The sequence below is a fragment of the Aotus nancymaae genome, unplaced genomic scaffold (genome assembly GCF_030222135.1).
Source record: "Aotus nancymaae isolate 86718 unplaced genomic scaffold, 86718_ANA_hifiasm-v0.15.2.pri h1tg000012l, whole genome shotgun sequence".
NCBI lineage: Eukaryota > Metazoa > Chordata > Mammalia > Primates > Aotidae > Aotus > Aotus nancymaae.
Window position 1 is genome coordinate 22,744,357 of NW_026988423.1, and position 24,763 is coordinate 22,769,119.

The following is a 24,763-nucleotide window of genomic DNA, read 5'->3' on the forward strand; positions in this document are numbered from 1 at the left end:
AATTATTAAACATAATTTTTATTTCATCCAAGGCAAAGCCAAATACAAGTCTACAATGCAAAACCTGTTGTAGAGGCCAGACAATCCGATTACATCCATCCTGTGCTTGAACACAAGTCAGTGCTGGGTGTGTGCATCTGCGCCTCCCACAGGCACTTGCACACCTGAGGCCTCCCAAGGCCCGTTGCTGCATCGTTTGATCTATAGTTACATAGGAAAACTGACTATGGGTATTGTTGTCAACCAAGCCAGAGGAATAACCATGCATAAGATAGTTAAAGCACTGCATACCAGGTGGGAGGTGGGAGGGTAGGGACTCCAACCTGGGACAAAGTAAAGTAAAGCAAGCTATAGGATTTTCCCCAGAAGTCCCCCCTCCAGGAACTCCCTCCCCCCAGCCCTCTGTTGGCAGCTGTCTGTAACAGTGAGATGAAGTCATGGAGTGACAGAACACAGAAGCACAGCTGGTCTTCTCTGTCTTTGATTCTTTCTCAGTCTCCAGATGCCTCAACAGGCACAGCTCAGACGAAGAAAGATGGCTCCTGAGATGTCTGGAGTCTCCCCCATCACACATCACCCCTTCCATGCAGAGCCCACCCACTCCACAGTCACACCGCCATGCACCCCCACTTCCTGCACATGCATGCATTTACACACACACACTCCACACGAGCACACCCCACCTCCTGCCATCTCACAAGCATGCTCTCACACCCTCACTCCACAAGAGCTCCCATTAGCCTGTTGTATGTAGTCTGAGCCCCATCAGCTGCTCTCCCCAGGCCTCTCTAGCATCGGGGGTTTATTCTGGCTGCCTTCTGTTCGAATCCTACATGGGGAGAAGCCCAGAACGTGGAAAGCTGACGTCACATTTTGTAGTTGATGGGGAGCTCGGCACTTTGTCTTAGGTCTCACTGACATCACTCTCAGCGCAGCTGCATGTACCCAGGTATCCCAAGACCCACTTTGTAAATGGCTCTTTCTAGCCCACAAGCCCTAGAAACCACTGTCAGAGACTTGCATGCACTGAGGGTCCACTTGGGGAAGACAGCTTTGCCCATATACAACCTAGTGCAAATCCATGCCAGCGCTTCTCCATGGGTGTAATGTTGGCATTGGACAGGATGAGTCTTTGTTGTGGGGACTAAGTTTAGCCTTCTTAGTAGTGCCCCCAGGCTCTGGGGCATCCAAAAATGCCCCCTCTACAATCTCAATCACCTCTATTGAAAGCCATTAAACAGGAGCCATGGACAAGATGCTTCAAGCATCAGAGTCAAGGTTTCTAATATTGCAAAGACTAAATAATTCCAAGGAGGTGGGATGGAGAGAGAGAGAGAGAGTGAGAGTGAGAGAGAGAGAGAGAGAGTATGTGTGTGTGTGTGTGTGTGTGTTACAGAGATGGGACACAGAGATGAAGACAGGACAGACTTGGAACTATCCCTCCAATTAATAGAGGTGGGATGGAGAGAGAGAGAGAGAGAGTGAGTGTGTATGTGTGTGTGTGTGTGTGTGTGTTACAGAGATGGGACACAGAGATGAAGACAGGACAGACTTGGAACTACCCCTCCAATTAATAGAGGTGGGATGGAGAGAGAGAAAGAGAGTGAGTGTGTGTGTGTGTGTGTGTGTGTGTGTGTGTGTTACAGAGATGGGACACAGAGATAAAGACAGGACAGACTTGGAACTATCCCTCCAATTAATAGAGGTGGGATGGAGAGAGAGAGAGAGTGAGTGTGTGTGTGTGTGTGTGTGTGTGTGTTACAGAGATGGGACACAGAGATGAAGACAGGACAGACTTGGAACTACCCCTCCAATTAATAGAGGTGGGATGGAGAGAGAGAAAGAGAGAGAGTGAGTGTGTGTGTGTGTGTGTGTGTGTGTGTGTGTATGTTACAGAGATGGGACACAGAGATAAAGACAGGACAGACTTGGAACTATCCCTCCAATTAATAGAGGTGGGATGGAGAGAGAGAGAGAGAGAGTGTGTGTGTGTGTGTGTGTGTGTGTGTGTGTGTTACAGAGATGGGACACAGAGATGACAGGACAGACTTGGAACTATCCCTCCAATTAATAGAGGTGGGATGGAAAGAGAGAGAGAGAGAGAGTGTGTGTGTGTGTTACAGAGATGGGACACAGAGATGACAGGACAGACTTGGAACTATCCCTCCAATTAATACCTGGCTTCCCAGATCCCTTTCCAAGCCAAAAGGATGTTTTTAGACAAAACTCACCAAGCCTCACTACAGTCCTGTGAGGTAGGTAAGTATTATTACACCCATTTGATAGATGGAAAGAGCTGAGCCCAGAGAATCTACATGACCCATCTAGAAGTCAGCAGCAGACCCAGGGGAGGAAAGAGAGAATGGTACCCTTCCTCTCCCCACTCTATGGGCCTTGGCTTCCTCTTAAGACAGAAAGAGGAGCCCCAAGGTGCTCTGCCTCTTCAAATGTTGCCATTGAGAAGGAAGAAGAAAGCAGTTTTGCATGAAGGCAACTATACGTTTTCTGAATGGCTGGTGGCTCTGGTTTGTCTGCTCCCAAAGCCAGGAAAATCTGAATCCCAGCCCATGACAGGTGCTGGGTAGAGAAGAATGGGAGGAGCACAGGCAGATCAGATGGGGAACTGGTGCGCCCAGCAGGTTGGCTAAGGGGTACTGGCCACAGCCACGGGCACCCCGCAGGTGCTACTGCTCCTCAGACTCCCCCACCTCCACCCTCAGGAGGCTTGCAGCTGCTGTTTGATAGGGAGAGCTAAGGCAGACCCCAAACTCTCTGCAAAAGAGGGCTACTCCTCTCTCATCCCTCCTAGGGGCCCAGAGGACGGGGCATCAGAAAATCAGTAAAGGAGAGAGGGATTGGAAGCAGATGGGCAGAGAAGCCTGTTGTCACTTTTCCCTGCCATCCCTGGCCTCACCAGTTCTGCCCCACAGGTACTCACACAATGGGCTCCATCAGGAGATCCCACTCCATCACCACTTCCCCCTAGGGCAGGCTGGGAACCCCGGTGGGAGCACCTGGCAGATGTCTCCAAGATTCAGTCACGGACCAGTTCCAGCCTCACGGCCCCCTCTATGACCCTGGGGAAGGGAGGGCTGGCGAACCCTCACCAGCGCCACCACACCGGGCTGGAGAGGGACGTGGGTAAAGGATAAGACTCAGGACTAAGGCACAGTCTAGCCCCACACACAAGGGGCGTGCAAACCACCTCTGAGAGAAGCAAAGGAAAACTGTGGGCCCCTACTCCCTGCTCCTCCCCAACCCCAGGGTGGGAGGAGGTGGCCCAGCTGAGCAGGAAGCAGCTGGGAACCCAAGGACCCCCTCATCCAAAGGAAGAGAGTCCCTGAGGTGAAGGCAGGCCTTGACCCAGGGCTGGGAAATGAACAACCCTGGGGGCAGGGAAGATGGAGGTGTGCTGGAGGGCACAGGAGGTTGGAGGGTGCAGCCTCTCAGGTGGGAGGGGGAGGAGCAGGGGAGAGCCGGGCTCTGGAGTGCCCAGAGTGGCCATGGTCCTGCCATGCCAGGGGAGGGGTTGCCAGCATTGGCAGGGCTGGGGCAGGCATCCCAGAGACCCAGGACACTGGCTTGCTACCTCTGTGGCCCAATTCCCCAAGTAGAAATGCTAGGAAAGGCATAGGGAGCACTCAGGTGCTGCAGGAAGGCTCAAGGGGGCCCTTCCTGAGCCCCTCAGTAACCTGGAGAGCAGGGGAACGGGCTAGGTGGGCAGGATCTCTCAAGACCAAGGCAGCCAGCCCTGGTTGGGAGGGCTGAAAAACTCTGAACGGGAGTCGATAGGCAGATAGGGTCCTGGGGCAGGGGAAAGGAAGTTCCCTACTTGGGGGACTGGGGCGAGTCTGGCATCCTGTGAAGCCAAGGCAGCTCTCACTGTGGGCCTGCCCCCAGCAGCCCCCACCCAGGTCTTCTCCAGAGTCCTCGATCCCACTCCCCCCTCCAGAGGAAACCACCGCTTCCTATACCCCATCTCCAGGGCCCAGCTCTTAGGACAGCCCTCATGGATCCTCCCAGTCCCCTGTGAAGAGGAGCCTGGAGGAAAACCAAAGCCCTGCTTGTGCAGGGTGGGGAGACCGAAGGAGACCCCATCTGCCCAGGTGTCAGGGGACCAGCCCCTCCACACCACCCTAGGCTCTCCTTTCTTGCTCTTGAATCTTCCACAGACCCCCTCCACTGGCCATCCCTTGTCCCTGGGGAGCCCTGACTGGGAAGGGGATGGGCAGGCTGGGCAGGACTCCAGTTTCTTGTGCCCGGAAAGACTACAGTTTGAGCCAAGCAGCAGATGTCTCAGGCACGTGGGTTCTACGGATGGGGCTCAAGCATCAGTTTCATCATCAGAAAGGGGGCTCCCTGCAGCTGCCCAGCCGAAAGCAGGGCTCACACTTTTGAGGGTGGTTTCTCCTCTGCCTTGGAGCCAGGCAAGCCGTTCTCCGTGTTGTCGTTCCCCGAGGAGCTCACGAGACACTCCTTCCTGGAGAGGAAGAGAGAGGGGACAATGGCGAGGAGAGGAGCAAGAGCAGGGGTGGATTGCGGCGAGAGCCATGGGCCCTGCACCCAGCCCTGTGCCTCTCCCTGGCCTTCTACAGAGCTAAGGTAGCCAAAGGCTCTGTCGCCTAACCTCTCCACACCTCAGTTCCCTCATTTGTGAAATAGATTAAGGCATGACACCTTCTGCATGGAGTTGCTGGAAGGAGAAATGAGCACTTAGAACCATGCCTGGGGCGTAGAAAGCTCTCAGTTGGCCGGGCGCAGTGGCTCTCGCCTGTAATCCTAGCACTTTAGGAGGCCGAGGCAGGCGGATCACTTGAGGTCAGGAGTTTGAGACCAGCCTGGCCAACATGGAAAAACCCTGTCTCTACTAAAGATACAAAAATTAGCCGGATATGGTAGCACACGCCTGTAGTCTCAGCTATTAGGAAGGCTGAGACATAGGAATCACTTGAACCTGGAAGGCGGAGATTGCAGTGAGCCGAGATCATGCCACTGCACTCCAGCCTGGGCAACAGAGTGAGACTCTGAAAAAACAAAAAGAAAAGAAAGTTCTCAATAAAGCTTAGCTGTCACCTAGTTGTCTCAACCTGGCAGAAAGCAAAGGGCACCAGGTGCTGTTCCAGGAGTCGCTTTTCCCTGCCATCCCTGGTCTCACCAGTTCTGCCCTCCCCAGTTTTGTGCTATGTCATGGGGAGGGGTCCAGGCCAGCAAGGAGTATGCAGAGGACACAGAGCCCCTCTCCCCAGGACCCCCCAGACCTTCCTCCCTGAGCTCTCTGTGACCAGAGGTATTAATAGAACAGAGTCTATGGAAGGGGTGGAGCAGGCAGTGGTTTGTCCTCAAGGATGACAGATCTGAGCAGAGTTTGGTGGGATGGAGCAGAAGGCAGCAGGAAGGAGAGACTGTCGGATGGGAAGACACCTCCCGGGAGCCACTCCACCCTGACTGCCCTGAGCTGGACATGCTCTGACTCCAGTTGGTCCCTTCTCCGCAGTAATGTCCAGGCTGAGCACACAGAGCTCTCCAGGGAGCACCCGCACCCCTCTGAGCTTTCTGCTCATGAAAATGGCCACGTCTTTCATAGCTGCTATGGCTAAACTACAACCTACCCTCACCCTGGGCTTGGGCAGCTGAGTTTGAGGCCTTTGGGAAGGACTGAGTATTTTGTTCTCATTAATTTCATCTTGCCACATTTAGTTCCCAGCTCCAGCCTACCAACATCTTACTAGGTCCCATTTTTTTCCGACACAGGCAGTAGGCTTCTGGAAGTTTGATAAATACGGCATCCCTAGTGTAGTTCAAATGTTAATAATAACAACGAGCAGGCAGAGCCCTGTGGAATACACTAAAGACTTGGATCCATCTATCTATCTGTCTATCTATCTATCTGTCTATCTATCTATCTATCTATCTATCTGTCTCGCTGTCTATCTCTATACATAATGTATAGTTCACCAAGCCAATTGCTAACCACCTAACTGTATTCCACGCAGACCATAATTCTCTACTGAGAACCTACTGGGTACCAGGCACTGTGTCAGGAAGCGTGCACTCTCAAAGGGGATGTGACATTAAACAAGTGATTGTGTCACTGTGGCAAATAACAGGATGGGGGATGCAGGAAGTAGAGACCCAACCTAGGAAGCCTCCTCCTAGGAGTCAGAAAAGGCTTTTTTTGGAAGTGTACTTTAAGCTGAAACCAAAAAGATGAGCAGGAAAAGAGAGAGGGTAAATTCCAGGCAGAGGAAACCACACCTACGTTTCAGAATCGATGCAAAAGAGAAGCCCAGAATGGATGGTGAGACGCTGTCCAGTACCTCCCTGTTCTTGAGAAACCCCTGTCTCTGCTTTTCCCTGCCACTCCCAGGACCCCCTCAAGCTTCCCTATGGCCTGTCCTCTGCCCCCAGGCCCTCCCACCCAATCCCTCTACCCACCATAGCCAGAACCTTTCTTCTGAGGCTCTCTGACCATGCCAGGGCCCTGCAGTCAGAAGTCAATCACAGCCAGGACTCCCAGGTCCCCAAGTGTCTGTCCCCAACCCCCTCTTCAGGCTTTTTTTTCCCTCCCCCCACCCCACCATACCCAGCTCTCTCAACAAACAAAAGGCTTGTTCTCCAGACACAACCCCACTTCCCAGACTTTTTGCCTTGGTGGTGCCTCCATCTGGAAGAAACTTCCCTTCACTCTCCCCAGGGCTTAAGTTACATTCATCTCGCAAGGCCTGCTACAAACACCCATTCAGCCAGAAATCCTTCCCCAGAATTTCACCCTGTCCATCAGCATTTTATCAAACCTATTAGCTGACACTGGTCCCCCTCTACCTTCTATTACATTTATTTATATACACATTGATTTGTGTCTGGTGTTCTTTAGTTAAGGGCAGAATCTCATTCTTTCCAGAATTTCCTACAGCACCTAGCACAGTGCCTTGCACACAGTGTCTCAAAAATAGCCATGAAATGAACAGATAAATGAATAAACTCTAGATATGCCCAGTGAGTCAGCAGAACATCCTGGCAATGGTTTAAGCTTTGAAGCCCAATTAGTCAGAGTTCCAATCCCAGCTCTATCCCTTGCTAGCTGTGTGGCCTTGGGCAAGTCACTTCACTACTCTAAGCCTCACTTTGTAATATAATAATTATGGGTAGTGTATAAAATTGTCTGGTGGGATTCCTAACATACGGTAGGCGTGTGATGAATGACAGGGAGTGTTATTTTCCAGAGCAATCTCCTGTTCTGCCAGTACCCTATCAAGAAGACAGTTGGCATTCCTTTTTTTCTTTTTTTAAGAGATGAGGTCTTGCTAAGTTGCCCAGGCTGGACTCAGACTCCTGAGGTCAGGGCATCCTCCTGCCTCAGCCCCCCAGGTAGCTGGGACTTCAGGCACGCATATGCAGCTTGGCGTGTCTTGTTTTTGATGAACCCACTGTGGCTCTGAAGGACCCTTGTCTTTTCTAAGTGCTTTTAAACCATATATTGACAAATTTGTTCTCCATCCATGGATGGTAAGACTGTTTGTTAAAACAGAACCTAGTTAAGCTCCACACTTCTAGTCCTCTCAAGATCACCAAAGCCCTCACTGCCTCTGGCCACAAGGCAGGCAGACAACCCTTGAGCTCTTCATTGACAACCGAGTTCCAGGGTCCTCCCCTGTCCCCAGCCCCAACACTGCTACCTGTATGTCCCTGCCCTATCTCTAACATCCATCCCCTCTTTCCAGAGTAAGTTGTGCCCTTTCTGGCAGAATTTCCTCTTCTCAGCAGAGCAGAATGTTTCAGCACACCGGGTAGAGCCAGTTCTCTCTCCTTTTTGCTTCTCGTGACTACCTTCACTCTCTCTGTTCCAGTGGAAAGCCATCTCATCACATCTGTCTTGCTCAGAGCACAACTTTCAAATGCCTTTCCCCGCTCTAGTTTTGCAAGGTTCACCACATGCTGCTCTGGAGCCTGTCTGATACTGCTCCAAAAACTCTGGACCTGAGGGTTGCACCCTCCATGCCTCCCCCATCTTCCCTCCCCTTCCCCTTATAGATGTCTATTTTTATACCTGAACTTATCCCAGGGCTTCCTGGGAGGCCATATTTGCCTTTTCAAACTTTTTAAAAATCACCCTCATCTGAATTTTCAGAATTTCCCAACAGAAGAATCTCGCTCCCATCTCCCTAGAAGGGTCTTCCCATTTTAGAATCTCTGTACATGGAATCTTACATTTTCTCTGATTTTTTAAAGGCTCCCTAAGTTCTTTGATAAAGCACTAGGTTGGGTGGTACAAACAGAAAGAGAGGCTAATGGAATGGGAAGGAAGGCAGTGGGATGAGGAAGAGCAAGTGGCTGGTGTTTGGTACTCAGTGAATTGAACATACTCAACAAATCTATATAGGGAGGATGGGGAAGTGGAAAAGCAATGAAGAAGGGGCTGAGAGAAGGGGAGGACGTTGCAAAGATAGAACAGAGAGAGGTGGGAAGAGGAAGGGGGGAATGAGGAGGCAGGTGGGAGGCTGAAAGCTGGTGGGGGTAGATGAGAGGGTGTTGGGCTGGTGGGAGGACAGGAGTGTGCTCCAGGTCAACTCACTTCTTCTCTCGAGTCTTCTTCAGGATGAAGATGATGAGTTTCTTGATCAGCAGGATGAGGATGAGGAGCCCGATGACCCCGCCCACGACAGCCAGGATGATGAGTGTCACTGTGTTGTCCACTTCTTCCACTGTGTGGCCCGAGCAGGGAAGAAAGGGAAGGCACAAAGGGTGCTGGAGTCACCTGGAGCCGAGCACCATGGCAATGCAAGGGCTGTGTAGCCTCCACCCCACCTCCTGGCATCTGGGGTGCATCCACTCCCAGACCCCCAGCCCTCCCCAGGCCTGCAGCAGGAAGCTGGAGAGGCAGAACATGGTATCCATCAGGCTAGGGCACACACGAGGGGCGCCTCTCCCTCTCCCCCGCCCCGCACATGTCCTCCCACAGATGCGTTCACACAAGTTCTGGAACAAATCAGAATTGGAGCCCATAACACTCAAGTTTGAGTCATGACTTGATCCCCAGACTGCCATGCAAAAATGTCATCGCCTCTTTCTAGACCTCCTTTGCCCACACAGATAAAAATTAAGAACATCCCTATGACACGTCTTAGATGGTGAGAAGACTGTGGAGTCAGATAGTCTGGATTTTAAGTACAGGATTTAACCGTCATTAACTAGCGGGTGATGTCGGGTAGGCCATTGAACCCTTCTAGCCTCGGTTTCTTCATCCGAAAACTCAACTCCTGACTCCTTCCAGACCCTGCTCCTCCCACAGTCTTCCTCCTCTCCACCAACAACAACTTCATCCTCCTAATCGCTCCAACCACAATCCTTGGAGTCTTCTTTGATGCCTTTTACTCAAACTCTTTATCTGGCCTACCTGAGAATCCTGACGGCTGTAACTAAAAAATTCCAGAACCCGATCTCTCACAACCTCCTTGGGCCCTGGCCCCAAGCTACCTCTTGCATGGATGTCTCAATAGCTTCCTAACTGATCTCCTCCCTCTATCATCTATTCTTGGCATAGGGGCCTAAGCAAGCCTGTTCAGGTCTTAACTCCTCTGCTCCCAGTGGCTCCCACCTCACTCATCCTTCCAGCAGGGTGGTTACACAATCTGGCTTGACCTGACTCATCTATCACTCCTGTGATTCTTCACGCATCTGCCTCAGGGCCTTTGCACTTGCCGTTCCCTCCCTATCTTCCCAAAGACACCCTCATAGCTTCTCTCTCACCTCCTTTAAGTATCTCCATTCTATCGCCTTTTCCAGAGAGCCCTTCCCTATTCACCCTGCTGGCACCCCATCTTCCTTCCCTGCTTAATTTGTTCTTCTTAACACTGGCTATGTTCTCTTTTACAATATCATTTTCTTCTTTATTTGGTATTGTGTATCTCCATACACAGAAGGGGAGGAAGGTAATCTCCACAAAGGCAGGAATTTGTCTATCTTGGTCATATCGCATCCTCCGAACCTCGAACGTCTGTCCCATACAGGGTGCTCCATAAATATTTGTTGAACAGATGGATGAATGAATCTGTAAAGATTGAGAGATGATCCACCTCGAGGGCAGCTGGTGAGGAGCAAAGGAATTAAAGACAGTAAGAGCACCTCACTCGGGACCTGGCACCCAGAAATGCTCCATAAATGCCGGTTCTCTTCCCTCTGAAAAGGCTGAGCACAAGTGGGGTGACGGGAGCCCAAACGGAAAGAAAGAGGTGACACCATAGGCAGGCTCAGAAAAGCAGATTGGACGACCTCTGGCTCTGCCCTTGCACACTCAAGATTGAACTCACGAGTGTCTCCCTCTCCAGGAACTCGGTGTCATCCAGGAGAGCAGCAAATCCCCGGAACACACGAAACACATCAGAGTCAGGATTCTTGAGCAAGCCCCCTTCCCTTTTTCTCTCTGCTTCACTTCCCTAGTCTTCCAGGCCCTCCCCTCCGTGGGACCACCCCTCATTCTCCAGACCTGGTTAACACGTCCTCCTTCTCTAACCACACCAGGTCTGCTCAGGGACCACCTGGCTCCTTGTCATATGTACCTTCCTCGTATGATTGGTCCTCCTGTGTCACACAGGAATCCCAGGTAGGATGTAAGCCCACAGAGGACAAGGGCCATGTCTTACTCCATCTCTGTTGTTTTCACCTCTACTGTTTGTATCACGTAGCTCTCATGCTCTGCTCATTCCAGTTATTTATTTATCTTCTGTCCTACCCTGTACTGTGAATTCCTCAAGGAAGAATGTAATGTATCACTCATAGCACTTCTTAGTCCAATGCCTGACCTTCAATTTTTGCTAATGGAATACCCAATGGTATTAACAATCAGCATACATGGAGAAAAGCTTACTAGCCACAAAACACTCCCAGGTAGCTTCTCTAACCCTCAACACAATCCTAGGAAAATGCAGACATATTCCCATTTTACAGATGAGGAAAACGAGGCTTAGAGAGGCTAAGTGTATTTCCTAAGCTATTTGGTAGCAGAGTAAGTGTTCAAGCTGAGTTCTTCTAGCTTTTAGATGTAACTCCAGCAACTCTGGAAAGGGTAAAGCAAAAGAAAACACCAACATGGTCTATTTTGCCATTTCGCTGTAATGCTGAGTTGGGTGCCCCCCAACTCCTTCCCACTCCACCGCCCTGGGCCAGCCCCTACTGCATACGTCTATCAACGACTTGGAGGAAGATGGTGGCGTGGTGCTGGAGATTATTCTCCTTGGGGTTCTTCACATGGCAGGTGTATTTGCCCGTGTCGCTGAACTCCAGGTCCCTCAGCACAATGGAAATGTTGTTCATCTTCTCCTTAGTAGAGCCTACCAGAGTGATGCGGTCATCGTCTTTCAATGTCACCTTGGGGTCAGACTTCTCATTCTTCACAGTCCCCTCTATAAGCTGGTGGAGGAAGGGGATTGGGGAGAGAAGGTGGCCAAGAAAGAATCAGGGTCCTTAAGGGTCATGACATCACACCAGCCCACTCCTTGGGTGCCTACCCTGTCCAGGACCAAGAAGAGCCTGCAGTCACAGCCTGCTCCTTCCCCCGCGGCTTCCTCTTCCAGCGTCAATAGCGCTGCCTGTCTAACCTGAATTTTGCGTGTTTCAGTCTAAATCCATTTCCTTTTATTAAGGTCTCCCTGGAATGCAGCACAGCTCTTACCACTCTCTTCATAAAAGCCTTTTACGTAATGACTCCTGCAAGCACCACACTCATTTCCCTCTGTCACCTCCCACCCAGCCTTTGCTGACACCATGTCCCCTGCCCATCTGAATTCTGGCCCTCTATCAAGACCTGGATCAATCCCACAACTCTTCCCATCAGCATCCTCTGAGGTCAGCATTTAATTATAACCAGAGTTGGTCTCTTGTGGCTTCCCTATGACAGTCTCAGGTTGGATCCCCCACTAGATTGCAGAGTGAGTACTCAATAAATACCTATTGATTGTTTCACTCCCACCCCCACCACAGCCCGCCAATGCTCCCGAAGCTCTTCCTCTCTTCCTCTCTCCTTTCCCTGCCAGTCCTGTTTCTCAGCCCTCATTTAGATTTTTCTCATTCCTTCTCTCTAAGCTTTCCAAAGGTCTTTCTCTCTCCTGTTTGTTAAACTATTGATTTCCATGCAATCCGAGTTCTAGGTGTTTCTTAAACTAGATAGAAGACTAGCCAAGAATTCCAGCAGTCCCTCAGCATAAATTCTGGCAACACGATCTAAGCATCTCTCCCAGTTACATCCTTCCCGGCAAGCTCTGAAAAGAAAACTGGGAGAAAGGGTGGCAAAAGGTGGGTTCTGGGGACCATCGCAGTGGGTCTCCGTCCAGAAGGGACCAGAGCCTGGGAGGGGAGGCATGGGTGAGGGAGGCTGGGCTGTCCTGTCCTTCCCCCAAATACTTACAACCCTGAACGCGTCACTGCTGTTGTAGGTCCACCGGAAGTGGAGGTCCTCAAAGCCAAAGCAGCTGGAGAAGGTGCAGGGCAGCAGGATTTCCGTGCCGTTGACAGCGTAGATGTCGGTGGCCTTTCCCACAGACACTTCCAGCGACAGGGTTACAGGGAGCAGGACGAGACCTGTGTAAGGAGCACCTCCCTTAATAAAACCCCACCAAAACCTCTGGCTGGAGCTCTGGAAGGGGATGCTCGGGCAGGGCGGAGTGGCTTGGCCAGGCAGGAAGGTCTCTATCACCCTCAGTGCCAGTTTCGGGAGGATGACTCTCTACTCCAATCAACACCGCCTGGGCCACACTCCATCATTCTCCATTTCTCCCCTGGACAGGGCTGAATTCTGGACCAGGTAGTAGCCTTTGTGGCGCTCTGAATGACCACCAGGGGTCAGTCCAACCCAAGGAAACGAAGGCCTGGCCACTCCCGCGAACCGCGCCCCGCTGTGCCAGTCACCTGGGGACGCAGTGCCTGGAGGCACTCCCGCCGCACGCACCCCGGGACGCGCGGGGCGGGCTCCCTTCTGTTTGCAGGGGAATTCCCCCAGGACAGTGCGCGCCTCTCGCCAGGTTTTCGGAACTGGAAGGCGGGGTGGTCGGGGCCAGGGAAGAGCCGGGTCCCGTAAGGTGAAGAAGAGAAACGCGGCCGCCGCAGTCCCGGGCCGCAGTCCAGCAGCCTCTTGTTCCCGGGCCCTGGAGTCTCCTCCCCGGCCCCCTGGGGCAGAGAGGCAGAAGGACTCGTTCAGTCTGAACCTCGCTGGGCCAGACGAGTCCGACGCCCTCTAGCCGCTAAACGGGACTCTGGGAACCGCAGGAAGACGGCCCGGCGCGGGGGAACACAGCGCGGGGCTTGGAGCTGGACAGCCGCGGGGGCGCGCGAGTGCAGCCAGGATGGGAAAGTCAGAGGCAGAAGATACCCTGGGGAGGGATTCCGGGCCAACCCGAGTACACGAGCGCGGGGGCGGGACGGGAAGGGCGCTGGACCCGCGGTCCCCTCCTGAGGCTAGCAGCCAGTTCTCCCCGCCACACTCCGCCCCCTCGTCCTGGCGCGTCCCCAGAGCGCCCCCGGGCTTCTTTCCCACGCTTCGAACCTCCTCCCCCGCACTCCAACGCGGCCCCCTCGGCTGGGACGAGGCCTCCAAACTCCCGCTCCGGAGTCCTTGTAAGGGGGCCTGCCTGGTTCCCCCCAACTCCACCCCCCACCCCCTCCGCGTCCTGCAGATGCCTCAAGGAAATCCCACTCGCCTCATGGTCAGTGGGGTGGGTAGGGTGTCCGGAAGTGGATGCCTGCCTCACCTCGTCCCTAGAGGAACCCCCACTCTCAGGAAGGCCCTCTGTTGTCTAACTTAATTCCCTCTTCTGCATCATAAACCTCTTGTTTTGCCCCCACCCGATGATAATGCATCTGGCAATGCTTTTCAAATGACAGAAAAGGAGCTCCAAGGAGAGCAGGCAGCCCTGCTTGCTCAGCTTCTTCCTGTGCCCTTAGCCCTTAGCTTCTGATGACAAAGTGGAGTGCTTGTAGCCCCAGTCCCAAAATCACACCCCATGGTCCAGTAACCCCAACGCGATCCTGCCACTGTCAATAACAATAGTAACAGCTGATATTAACTGAGCATCTACTATGTGCCAGGCACATTTCAACCTCACGCCTGTTATAGCTCCATGTTATAAGTGAGACAACTGAGCCTAGAGAGGTTGGTAACTTGCCTAAGAGACCCGGATTTGCCCACCAGAGCTCCAGTTAGTGCTGGGAAGTTATTTCAGTTAGTCCTTATTTTTGGTCAGCTCCTAGGATTTGCAGCCAGCCAGGATTTGTTCTAGAGCCATGGTTTTCAAACTTAAGAGAGCATCAGAATCCCCTGGAGAACAGTTACAGCTAGCTCTGCCCAGCCCCTGGAGTTCTGCTTCAGTAGGTCTGGAGTGGAGCCTGAGCCTTTACATTTCTAAAAAGTTCCCAGGAAATGCTGTGTGCGGGGACCACACTTTGAGAACCACTGTGCGACAGGATTTGTGCTTACTAACTCAAAAAAAAATTTTTTTTTGAGACGGAGTCTCTCACTGTAGCCTGGGCTGGAGTGCAGTGGCACAATTTGGCGCACTGCAATCTCTGCCTCCCAGGTTCAAGCGATTCTCCTGCCTCAGCTTCCTGGGTAACTGAGACTACAGGTGCCGGCCACCACATTCGGCTAATTTTTTGTATTTTTAGTAAAGATAGTTTCACTACGTTGGCCAGGCTGCTCTCGAATGCCTGACCTCATGATCCACCTGCTTCAGGCTCCCAAAGTGCTGGGATTACAGGCAGGAGCCATCTCACTCCACCCTAACTCCAACTTTTATTAGAATGCCCAAAGGCAGGTATAATGTTCCCATTTTATATATGATGAACTTAAGGCTCAGACAAGTTAAATCGATTTTCCCAGGGCCACATAGTAAATGGTGAATTTGAGACTGAGCACTTACTATAGGATAGAAGAGGTATTTTATATACACTGTCTCAACCCTCATAATCATCCTATAAGTTACTATTTTTATTCTCAATAAACAACTGAGGAAACAGGTTTAAAGAGATTACCTTGCTCATGGCCACGCACCCAGTGAGTGGCATAAGCAGCATTCAGACATTAGCCCCCCTTCCACCACTCTGCCACGTGCTCTCCAGGAAAACAATGCCGTCCTGGCATAGTGCTCCATAGAACTCCTGCTTTTCTATTTACCTCTGCTCTCTGCCCCATCTCCCCCAGAGGTCTAGAGACCGAAGCCAGACACAAGAGCCCACTCTCCAGGCTGCGGCCAGCACTAGAACCTTCTGATGGGAGACACCAACTCTGCTTCCCACCCTCCATAGTCCCTACAAACAGGAACTGAATGCAGAGCAGTGGACAGCAAAGCTCTCGGACAAGGCAGCTTCCTGATAGCTAATGGCCTCCCTCTGGGCACCAAGGAGTGTGGCAGCTCCTACCCCAAAGCTCATCAGCATACCGGTCCAGGAATCAGCGTCCTGGAGGAGATGGGGGAACTCAAATCAGTGCCCAAATCTCCCCACCTCGACCCCAGCCAGAAAGAGAGTTTCAAGAGCACAAAAGATGTATGTCAAAAGGGAAATCTTGTTGGTTGCTTTAAATAGAAACAAACAAACAAAAAGAGTGAAAGACGGGTCCAGGAGAGAGGAGAACACTAGTTCTTTAAGGTCTGGATCATGACACAGTATACATTTCTGCCTGGTTTGTGTGCGCCTATGTGGATGACTTAACTCTAATACACTCAGAACTCTGCGAGTGAAGCATTGCCATTTCCTCAGTAGCTACGAGGGGAAAATGAAAATCGGCAGAAATGGCTTCACAGAGTCCAGAGCCCTGCCCGAGTGAAAGCATCAGAGAGGGTGGGCAGGCCTGTTCTTCAGTGCACAGCCCTCCCGGCCGGGTGTCATGCAGTCCTGCCAATTACATCTGGGAGGATCCTGCATGAGAAAGCCGATGGGCCTGCCTTCCATACCCAGTGTCTCCTGTGAGGCTGCTCTGGGGGGAAGGGGGCAGCCAGAGGCAGGTGTTGGTCCACAAAGGCCCCCGAGGGCGGCTTCAGGATGACCAAGTCCAGAGAGGACTGGTGAGCACATGCAAGCAGGCCCCACTCTGCTAGCTGACCTTGAGAAAGTCAGAGGTGCCACATCCAGTGAACAGATCCCCACGCCAGGGCAGGGATGCCTGTCCTACCTACTTCTTGAGCTTGGTGTGAAGCCAAAACAGGAGATTATAAAACACAAGAAGGGCTCCCGTGAGTGGGCACCCTGCAGGTAGAGGAGGGTGGTGTTTGAAAGGGGAGCAGGGGACAAGGGTGTCCCTTATCACAGGTAACCAGGGCACCCCCAGCTACCCTTAACAACCAGTGTCAGCCAAGAATGTCTCCCGGACATTCCCACGTTGATCTGTATTTTCACCCTGTGCCACATCTTGGCTTATTTCCATGTGGCTGGAAATAATATTATTTCCTGAAGTCAAGAAAGCCTTGCTTCGCTCTTTTCTAAACTTAATTCTAAAATGTTAAAGTGGACATGTGTGTGTTTGAGAGTGGGGGGCCTCTTTCTGGCATTGTGGAATTGTTGAACAAGTCTTCCCAGTCATGATCCAGTGGAATTCAATCCTGAACTCGAAAACCTTGCTTTTCGTCACTAAAAGGCCCTATATCCACTTAGCCACTCTCAGAATGGCCATTTTCTTTGCCTTCTCTGAAGTCCTCGGCCCCCTGCCATCCTCATCTGGGGTTTTCTCTGAAGATTGACTCAGGATCACTTTTGTTAAAGTGGAAAAGAATGGGCACATGCAAATCATATTGTTAAATATTCACACCAGCAGGAATCTTATGGCAGCTACCATATATCCCAAGACAAATGTGGAGGCAAGAAACCTTCCCCCATGGTTTCCCACATCCAGGGATCAGTCACAGCCACACCAGGGTGGTGGGAGGAAAGAGAGTCAGGCCGGTACCCACTCTAAGTGTAGCTCTGAGGGCTTGCTGGCACGGCAAGGGGACACACGACTGACTAATAGGGAGGCTGATACACTCCGGCCCAGGGAGGTAGAGAGGCTCAAAGTTAGAGCTGGGAGGCAGAAAGTGAGCGGAGGCCAGCAGGACTGGACCCCTCCTGGGGTGGAGGCCCTGGGGGCTTTGGGAGGCAGGACTGGGCCAGGCAAGGCCCCTGGGCCCGGAGACAAAAGAAAGATTTCAGCTCCCTCTCCCTAGGCAACCTGCCTGCTTCCTGCGTATCCCCAGGAGCTTTGCTGGGATGGAAGCATGCCCCTGAGACAGCACAGGACGTTCAATGAAACCAGCTTTGCAAACAAGTCCCAGCAGCATGCCTGTCCCTCCTCTTACAGGCCACAGAGCAGCTTGTGCTGGCATGACCCACCCCTGGTTTATGTAGAGATCCCTACACTTTCCTGAGGACTGGCAGCAGGACAAGGTGGTCTGCTGTGCCCAGTCTCCCTCTCATGTTGATCCCACCAGAAGGAGGGCAGTCATAAGAGCTTTGGGACCCCAGCCTTCTCTCGCGTGCCCCCACAGGCTTGCACCTCCAGCAGGTTCAGGAGAACTAAGTGTGTTTTCCAGATTCAAATCTGGGACTCCAGATTCCAACTCCCTCCACTTCTCCCCTTTCTTCTCTTCTTCCCCACAGTCTCCTTGCTTCCTCTTTCCTTCTTCTTCCTCTGAGTGAGACTGAGCACCCTCTCCTTAATTGCATTCTCTTTAAGCAAGCCCTTAATAAACACACACCAGGGGAAATAGTGTTGTGCAACATAGCACCCTCACAAGTGATAATTAAACACAGATCACAGCAATTAAGTAAATGGGGGAACAAGGAAAGAGTGGGCAGGACAGAGATGTTACCAGTTACATACTTAGGAAGAGACTGGAACCTGCATGAACCTCAATGGCAATGATATAGCCTTGGAAACTGCTTTTCAGTTTAAGAAAAGGGCATTTTGTTAGATTATCAAAAATCACTTTGGTCTCAGTCTGTGGGATTGCGTTTGATATGGGGAGAGGGGAAGAGGACTCCTGGGAGTCCACTGCTCTGTACTCAGTCTCCGAAGCTGCGAAAACAGCAGCTCTAGGCCCCTCAAGGCTTTCTCCTTCCACACTTATGCCCCAGAGCCTCGATTCTTCTTCAGCCCTAAGCACAATCCCTATTGACCTTCCCCCTCACCAGACTTGGGTTAACTGGGAAGCAATGTGGTGTGACAGAGTCCAGGAAACCCAGATTCTGTCCCACTTGGCCATCATTTGGCCATGCATCCCTAGGCAAGTCACCATTCCTCTCTGGACCATGACTTCCTCATCCTTAGGAGAGCTCTGTGCTCTGGTTCCCCAAGTCCCTGTCAGCTCTGATGCTCCCAGGGAAAACCTCCAGTTGGCTGTCCACTCGTCTCTGTGTCTCCCCCACTGGACTTGAGAGCAAGGATGTCATCTATGTCCCAAGCTCAGACCGATGCCCCTGTGAGGGCTCAGTCAGCGTTGCCTGGTCAAGGGCCAAGGGGACTTTGGTTGGAGTCCCTCTGCAGACCAGCGGAGCAGGGGCAGAGCCAGAGAGAATGGGGCCAGTCCTGGAGCCTGCAGGTCTCCCATCTACAAGTCACTTTGCTCTCTCCTGGGCTCCCAAAGGGTAGCTCAGAAATTCATCCAAACCGATATCAATAGGCCTTAGCCCCTACCTGGTCTATACAGCTGAACAGTCCTTGGAGAAGGTGGGGCATGGTCAGGCAGGCCATCCTTCCTGCTCTGTTCCCCAACAGTGTTGGATTAGACAGACGTTTCTTTTGCCTCCTCTGGACTTAGGAAGAATGGATGACAGCTGGTCAGAGTGTGCCCTCGTGCAATTCATGGAGAAGGGTGGCTGTGGGAAGGTTCAGGCGGCTCGTGTCCCATCTACATACTGCTGGATCCTATTGACATGTGCCAAAGCAGCCCTAAGAAGTTTAGGACCAAAGGCGACCCCCTGGCTGGGGGCTCCACTGTCCCAAACAGGCCTCTTTCTCTCTTGTTCTCCATTCTTCTGTCTCTTTGCATCTCTCCCTCCCTCCCTTGCACCACTCCCACACTCACTCACACTCTCTCAAACACGCACACACACACACACACGCGCACACACACACAAATCATTTTCAGGGCCCTCTAGGTTGCCCACAGAGGCCTAGTTCTATGAGTATTCTAACAAACCAAGGACTGGCATCCTACCACCCAGGAAGATAACCCAGAGGTGTGAGGTGGGGTAGTTTAATAACTGTATGAGTTTGATTCCTCAGTGACCCCTTACCCCTGCCATGGCCACCATGGGGACCTAGGCTGATCTGAGGTGGGATGAGGGGAAGTAGTATGGAATGGCGCTGTGCCCACCTGGTGAAAAGGAGCCTCAGGCCTCACTGAGGCCCCCTCGGTTAAGGTCACTGTGAAACCAGCATGACATCTGTGCCAAAGGTACAGGAAAAAACACAGGTGTCTTCCATCTAGCGGTACGGATGTAAATAAACATCCCAAGTACAAGAAATACTGTCTCCCCTCTTCACCACCAGGCACCAACCTGCTAGGTCTGCACACAGTTTACATTCGCAGAAACACTAGCCACTTCCCGTATAAGCTTCTGTCTCCGTTTTCAGCACAAATACCCACACTGTGTGTCTTACCCCATGCAGGGAGCTGCCAAAAGCCAAATCTGACCAATACAAACAGGAAGAGATGCCGTTGCCAGAGCTGGAGTCGGCTTACATTAAAGTCTGGCTATGATTTATGAGGAGATTACATTCTGGACTAATAAATATCATTCCCTAATCTCTTGGAGTTCGACACTCAAAACTCTCATGTGCATATTAAAGATATTAATAATGCTTCTCCCTCCGTGTCCTCTGGACATGTGTCCTCTGTCTCCATATTCACTCCAAAAATGAAGAGCCAGGAGCAGGTCAAACAGGTCTTCCCTATGGAATTTCTTTGCAGGAAGAGAAACAAGGCCCTTCCTAAAGGGCCTTGAATGACCCGCAAGCCCCTCCATCCCCTTCCAGCTTTCAAGTGCCACTACAGAGAAGTCAGTGGGCCCTGAAGGAGGTAGAGGGCAGAGAGGCAAAGCAGGAAAATGGCCCAGGAAGAAGGGGACTCCCCCACCCCCCATTGGTGCCTGCTTGGTGCCTGAGAAACAAGCAAACAGCTCTGGGCAGGGAGGGAAACCACCATTGCAATAGTCACACGTGCAACCCACCTGGCATCCCCTGCACCCACGACACGGACCCCCTCCTCCAGCATCCCGAACCTCTCAACTCTGGAGACCGGCGCTGCAGCCCCAAGATCCAGCCCCAAAAACCTGGAGCTGAAGGCTCCAGATACAGCAAAAAAACTAATCCGGAGACTGGGGGGCTGATGGGGTAGAGGGGGACGCGCAGGGTCCCCAGGGAGCACAGCCTCTGAACCAGCGTCCAGCGGGAAGCCTGCGGCCACCGTCCTCATTCCGTGCCGCACTCCAAAGCCCACCCAGTCCAAGGCATCTCCCTTCTCGAGTGTCCCCTTCTTTGGGGCTGGGAGGAGGCAAGAGAAGAGACCAAGCTGGAGCTGTCTTACCCAAAAGCCCAGTGCCCAGCCATCTCGCCGGGGCTTTGCCTCGGTCCCCAGCCCCGGGCATAGTCCTGTTCTCTCTGGAGCGCGCCGGGGGCGAGAGGATGGAACACTGGGCACAACCGCGCTCTCCGCCCGAGGTCGGCATTCGGCCACGAAGCTGCCCCGGAGCTCTGCGCCGCAGGTCGGGGCTCGGGAAAGTTAGCGGGCAGAGAGCGAGAGGAGGGGGAGGGAGGGAACGGAGGGGGAGGCGCGCTCGCCCGCCGCTGGAAGCCGGCTGCAGGAGCGGCGGCGGGAGGGAAGGAGGAGGAGGAGCCGGAGCAGGAGCAGGAGGAAGACTGAGCGAGCGCAGCGGCGAGCAAGGCTGCGCCTCTGCTCTGGAAGTGCTCCAGCCGCAGGAGGGGCGGTGGCCGCCGTCAAGCCCAGGGAGCCCCCGCCCGCTGCGCACCCTGCACCGGCCTCCCCGCCTTGCGGTCCCGGAGCCCCCAGACTAGGCCGTGCCCCCAACTCCCTCTCCAGTGGGGCTGGGCTGCAGCGGCTGGCACTGCAGGGCCGGCCCGCAGCAGCCCGCATCATCCCTTGCGCTGAGCTGCCAATTAGGAGCACAGTTCTGGGGCTAGTAAAGGTGGAGCTTTTCGGTTGTTGGAAGGCTGTTTTGCTCTGCTTCTGGGGAACACGGGAAGGTTAGCGGCTCCCTCTCCCAGGACCGCCAAGGGACCGCTCGAACGTCCGCAACGGACGCTGCCGCAACGGGTGGGTGTGTGCGGGCTTGCCCACTGCAGCCTGCGCCTCCTCGGTGGCCGTGCGACTTGGCGCGCGTGCAGCCTCGGGACCGGCGCCCGCCACCTTCGGCCCCGAGGCTCAGCGACTCCCGCGGTTGTTTTAGGAAGCCGGGAACACAGCTTTCTAATCGCAAACTGCCCCGCTCTGCCTCCTCGCACCTCACGCCACCCCGCCCCACATTTCTGTATGGACCCCTTGGAAATTGCCATGCTCCAGGTTAGGAAGCATGACGGTCCGCGCCTGGTCTGTGGCCTGAGCCCCATTTCACCCTCCCGCTGCACCCCTGCTTCTCGTTTTTCCCACCTAGGCCATTCCCCTCAGACTCTGCCTTTTCGCCCTCCTCCAACTCTCCCGTTTTCTTTGGAACCGCAGACTCCCTTGGCCTCTCTTTTGGGGTAGGGATGGAGGAGGGAGTCCAGGGTGACAACCAGGGCTGAGGTGAGGCTGTGAACGAGGAAGACTTTTTCCCAGACAGCTCCAAGTGAAAGAGTTTCACTTAAACGGTGCTACTTGGGGTGGAGTTTCTGTAAATGAGTCGATCTCCTCCTCAGCACCTTTCCAACCATCCAGGACCCTCCCTGCACCACAGGTCCTCTTTGCTGTCTAGGACTGGTTGGAACTGGGAAGTCCGCTCCCGCTTCATGATCTGGCTTCTGCTGCAGGCACACCAGTGCACCACCTTCTTAACCGGGGGTCTCTGGGTGGACTTCGGAGTGATCGCGGACCGCCTGAGGTTGCTGGCAAAATGCTGAATGTCTGTTTGCTTTTTCGGGACAGAGGATCGCTGCCTTCCCAATAGTGACACAGAGGCTCTGGCAGCTCCACCATTTATGACTGTATGGCTTTGAGCAATCTTCTGGGGAGCCTCTGCTCCTCATCTATAACATCGTGAATGTAATGATGTCTGCCTCTTAGGCTTATTAAGAGCAATGTTGCCCTTAGACCTGAGCAACAGGAGCCTCAGCCCTGGACTCCTGATTTCAAAGGCCCTCATGCTGGCCCTCCTCTGGCCATGCCCTTCCTCGCTGGAGAATGAGTTCATGGGACCAAGGGGTCAGAGCAGGTGGGAGCATGCACCTCCTCCCCTTTGAGACCGTACTCCCAGTGTCAGAAACTCTGGAATTCCCCTATTCCCCAGGTCTGTCATTTCAAGAGCTGACCATACCGGGTATACACTCAAGGGCTAGAGAAGTAGGCAAGGGACAGCTGTTTGCAGGTGATGGGGAATGGATGGAACTTGACCTACACCCCAGGCATGCACAAGAGCCCCTCTCACTACAAGACCAGAGAAGATCGTGTACCAGGGAATGGCCTGGAAATTCCATTTTGGACATGGTTTTCCAGGTGATCATGAAGGAAAATCAAAGGCAGAGGATAAAACATCAATCTTAACACTTTCTTAATCTGATTAATATTTAGATGCATGTATATTTTCCATTTGTACCTTTGCTCCAGGCCTTGGAACATCAGAAGTGGACGTAGCTGTAAAGAGTGAATGAGATGGGCCGGGCGTGGTGGCTCATGCCTGTAATCCCAGCACTTTGGGAGGCCAGGGCGGGTGAATCACGAGATCAGGAGATCAAGACCAGCTTGGCTAACACGGTGAAATACAAAATATTTAAAAATACAAAAAATTAGCCAGGCGTAGTGGCATGCACCTGTAATCCCAGCTCCTTGGGAGGCTGAGGCAGGAGAATCGTTTGAACCCAGGAGGTGGAGGTTGCAGTGAGCCGAGTCTGCACCACTGCACTGCAGCCTGAGTGACAGGGCAAGACTCCATCTCAAAAAAAAAAAAGAGGAAATGAGATATTATTGCATGTAAAAGTGCTTAGCAGACTGCCAGGCACTTAGTACATTTGAACTTAAAGAGGTCTATGGGCCCAGGGGCTAAGCCCCCCAACTCTGTCTCTAGGTTCTCAGGCTGACCCTTCCCCCAGGAGGTCCTTGCACTAGCTCAGCAGGGCCAGGCACACACACTGACCACTTTATTTTTACAGCAGGGGTCATGTTTCTCAGAGCCCTAGACTGAGGTGAGAGAGGAGGTGAGCCAAAGGGAAGGAAATGACCCCTGCCCAGAGCAGGAGGAGGAGAGAGACAGAACTGCAGGGATATCTTTAGATCCTGGTGACAGGAAAAGGTAGCCAGTGTCCTCAATGCCCTCTCCCCGCTTTCCCTGCTACCTCACTGCTACCTCACCAATTCCTAGAGTTTGAAGGGTCCTTAGGAAACCCCCATGCCTTAGAGATGAAGAAAGAGGCTCAGAGAGATAGAATGTATAACCCGAGGTCACCTAGAAAATGACTGCTAAAGTCAGGGTCAGAACCTCCCCCATTACTTCATTTCCCCAATCTACACCCCCAGCTTTCCTCTAAAGAACTCCAGGAGGGCTCCACAGCTGGGCAGAAAGAGTGCTTGGGAAATGCATTAGCTTAAGGGCTAGAGGATTTTTACATTTATAGAGCACTTTCCTCAAAAATTCTCAAAAACCTAGTCCATCGATCTAGCTCAGAGGCTCCTACTGAGGCCGCCAAGAGTGACGGGTGTCAAAAGGTCAGAGCTCCTTCTCTCTTACCTTTTGAAAATTATCTTTTCCAGCCCCCCTCCCTCCCCCCTCTGCCCCTGCCATGTAGCGCCTCTTCACCCAGCTCAAGAGTCCCCAGTCGCTGGGTAGGGACAGGAAGAAACAGATACCATACTTGGCTCCTGTCCCTTGGGAGAGGGCAGGGGTGGTGTCTGAGGACACAGTCCCCAGCCGTGGCCGGACAAGCCAGATTCCTGGTGATGGGGTAATGCACACACCGCTCTTGGGTGGCCTAGCTCAAAAATACATTGAAGAGCAAGTTTTCAAAGATGCAGAGGCAGATTGGGCCCTGTGCCACGGAGCTGTGAGAGAACTGCCCGCTCTCAGGCTGCAGGAGACAGGCCTAGATTTCAGAGGAAGGAGATTGTTTCTTTGGGGATTCATGTATGGTTCTTTGAAGCAGTTAGCCCAACAAAAATCCTCCGGGACCTGGCAACTGACGGTCTCCTCCTCCCTTGCCCTCCCAGGGAACTAGATTGGAGCTAGGAAGGAGGGTGGGTACCTGTTCTCCAGGAGGGGCCAGACTGCAGAAGAGTCAGTGTTCCCCAGGGGGAGTGGGGTGGGTAGGAATGGGCCGAGCTCCAGCTGCCAGCCTTCGGAGCTGCGGAGCTGCGCTTACAACTGAACGGCATTCACCCCTGGAGCTGGATCACCTTCTACAGATGAGGAGGGGGGTATGTGGAAGGCTTCCTCCCCTAACAGTTCTCAGAAAGCCACTGAGACCCTGTGCAGGGGAGGAAGGGCAACAGAGAGCTCCGAGGAGGTGTCCAGCGCTATTTTGAGAGGAGTTCCTCCTAAGTAACAAGAGCCTGGCAGGGAGCCTCCTCCCACTCTGGCTCCCCTATTGCCCTTGCCCGCC

At 52.9% G+C, this 24,763-nt stretch overlaps 1 protein-coding gene across 2 annotated transcripts; it reads right to left on the reverse strand.

The window, feature by feature from the left end:
* SCN4B (sodium voltage-gated channel beta subunit 4) lies at positions 1–20,698 on the reverse strand. Of its 2 annotated transcripts, none has more exons than XM_012470410.2 (5): positions 20,547–20,698; positions 12,401–12,573; positions 11,178–11,406; positions 8,573–8,702; positions 1–4,480 (listed from the first exon to the last, which is right to left on the reverse strand). In XM_012470410.2, the coding sequence occupies exons 1-5, from the start codon at positions 20,686–20,688 to the stop codon at positions 4,387–4,389; spliced, it is 768 nt and encodes a 255-aa protein (XP_012325833.1). In that variant the 5' UTR covers positions 20,689–20,698; the 3' UTR covers positions 1–4,386. The 2 variants fall into 2 exon arrangements, with proteins under 2 accessions (XP_012325833.1, XP_012325834.1); XM_012470411.3 differs by lacking the exon at positions 20,547–20,698 and adding an exon at positions 18,653–18,669.
* Between the last annotated feature and the right edge of the window lie 4,065 nt (positions 20,699–24,763).

What these genes read in the sequence shown, in the direction of transcription:
- SCN4B (XM_012470410.2), bottom strand. Translation starts at nt 20,688, where the DNA reads ATGCCGACCTCGGGCGGAGAGCGCGGTTGTGCCCAGTGTTCCATCCTC. An exon ending in GCTGGGCACTGGGCTTTTGG is followed by an intron (nt 12,574 to 20,546) that starts GTAAGACAGCTC and finishes CTCCTTACACAG; the next exon opens with GTCTCGTCCTGCTCCCTGTA. An exon ending in GCAGTGACGCGTTCAGGGTT is followed by an intron (nt 11,407 to 12,400) that starts GTAAGTATTTGG and finishes TTCCTCCACCAG; the next exon opens with CTTATAGAGGGGACTGTGAA.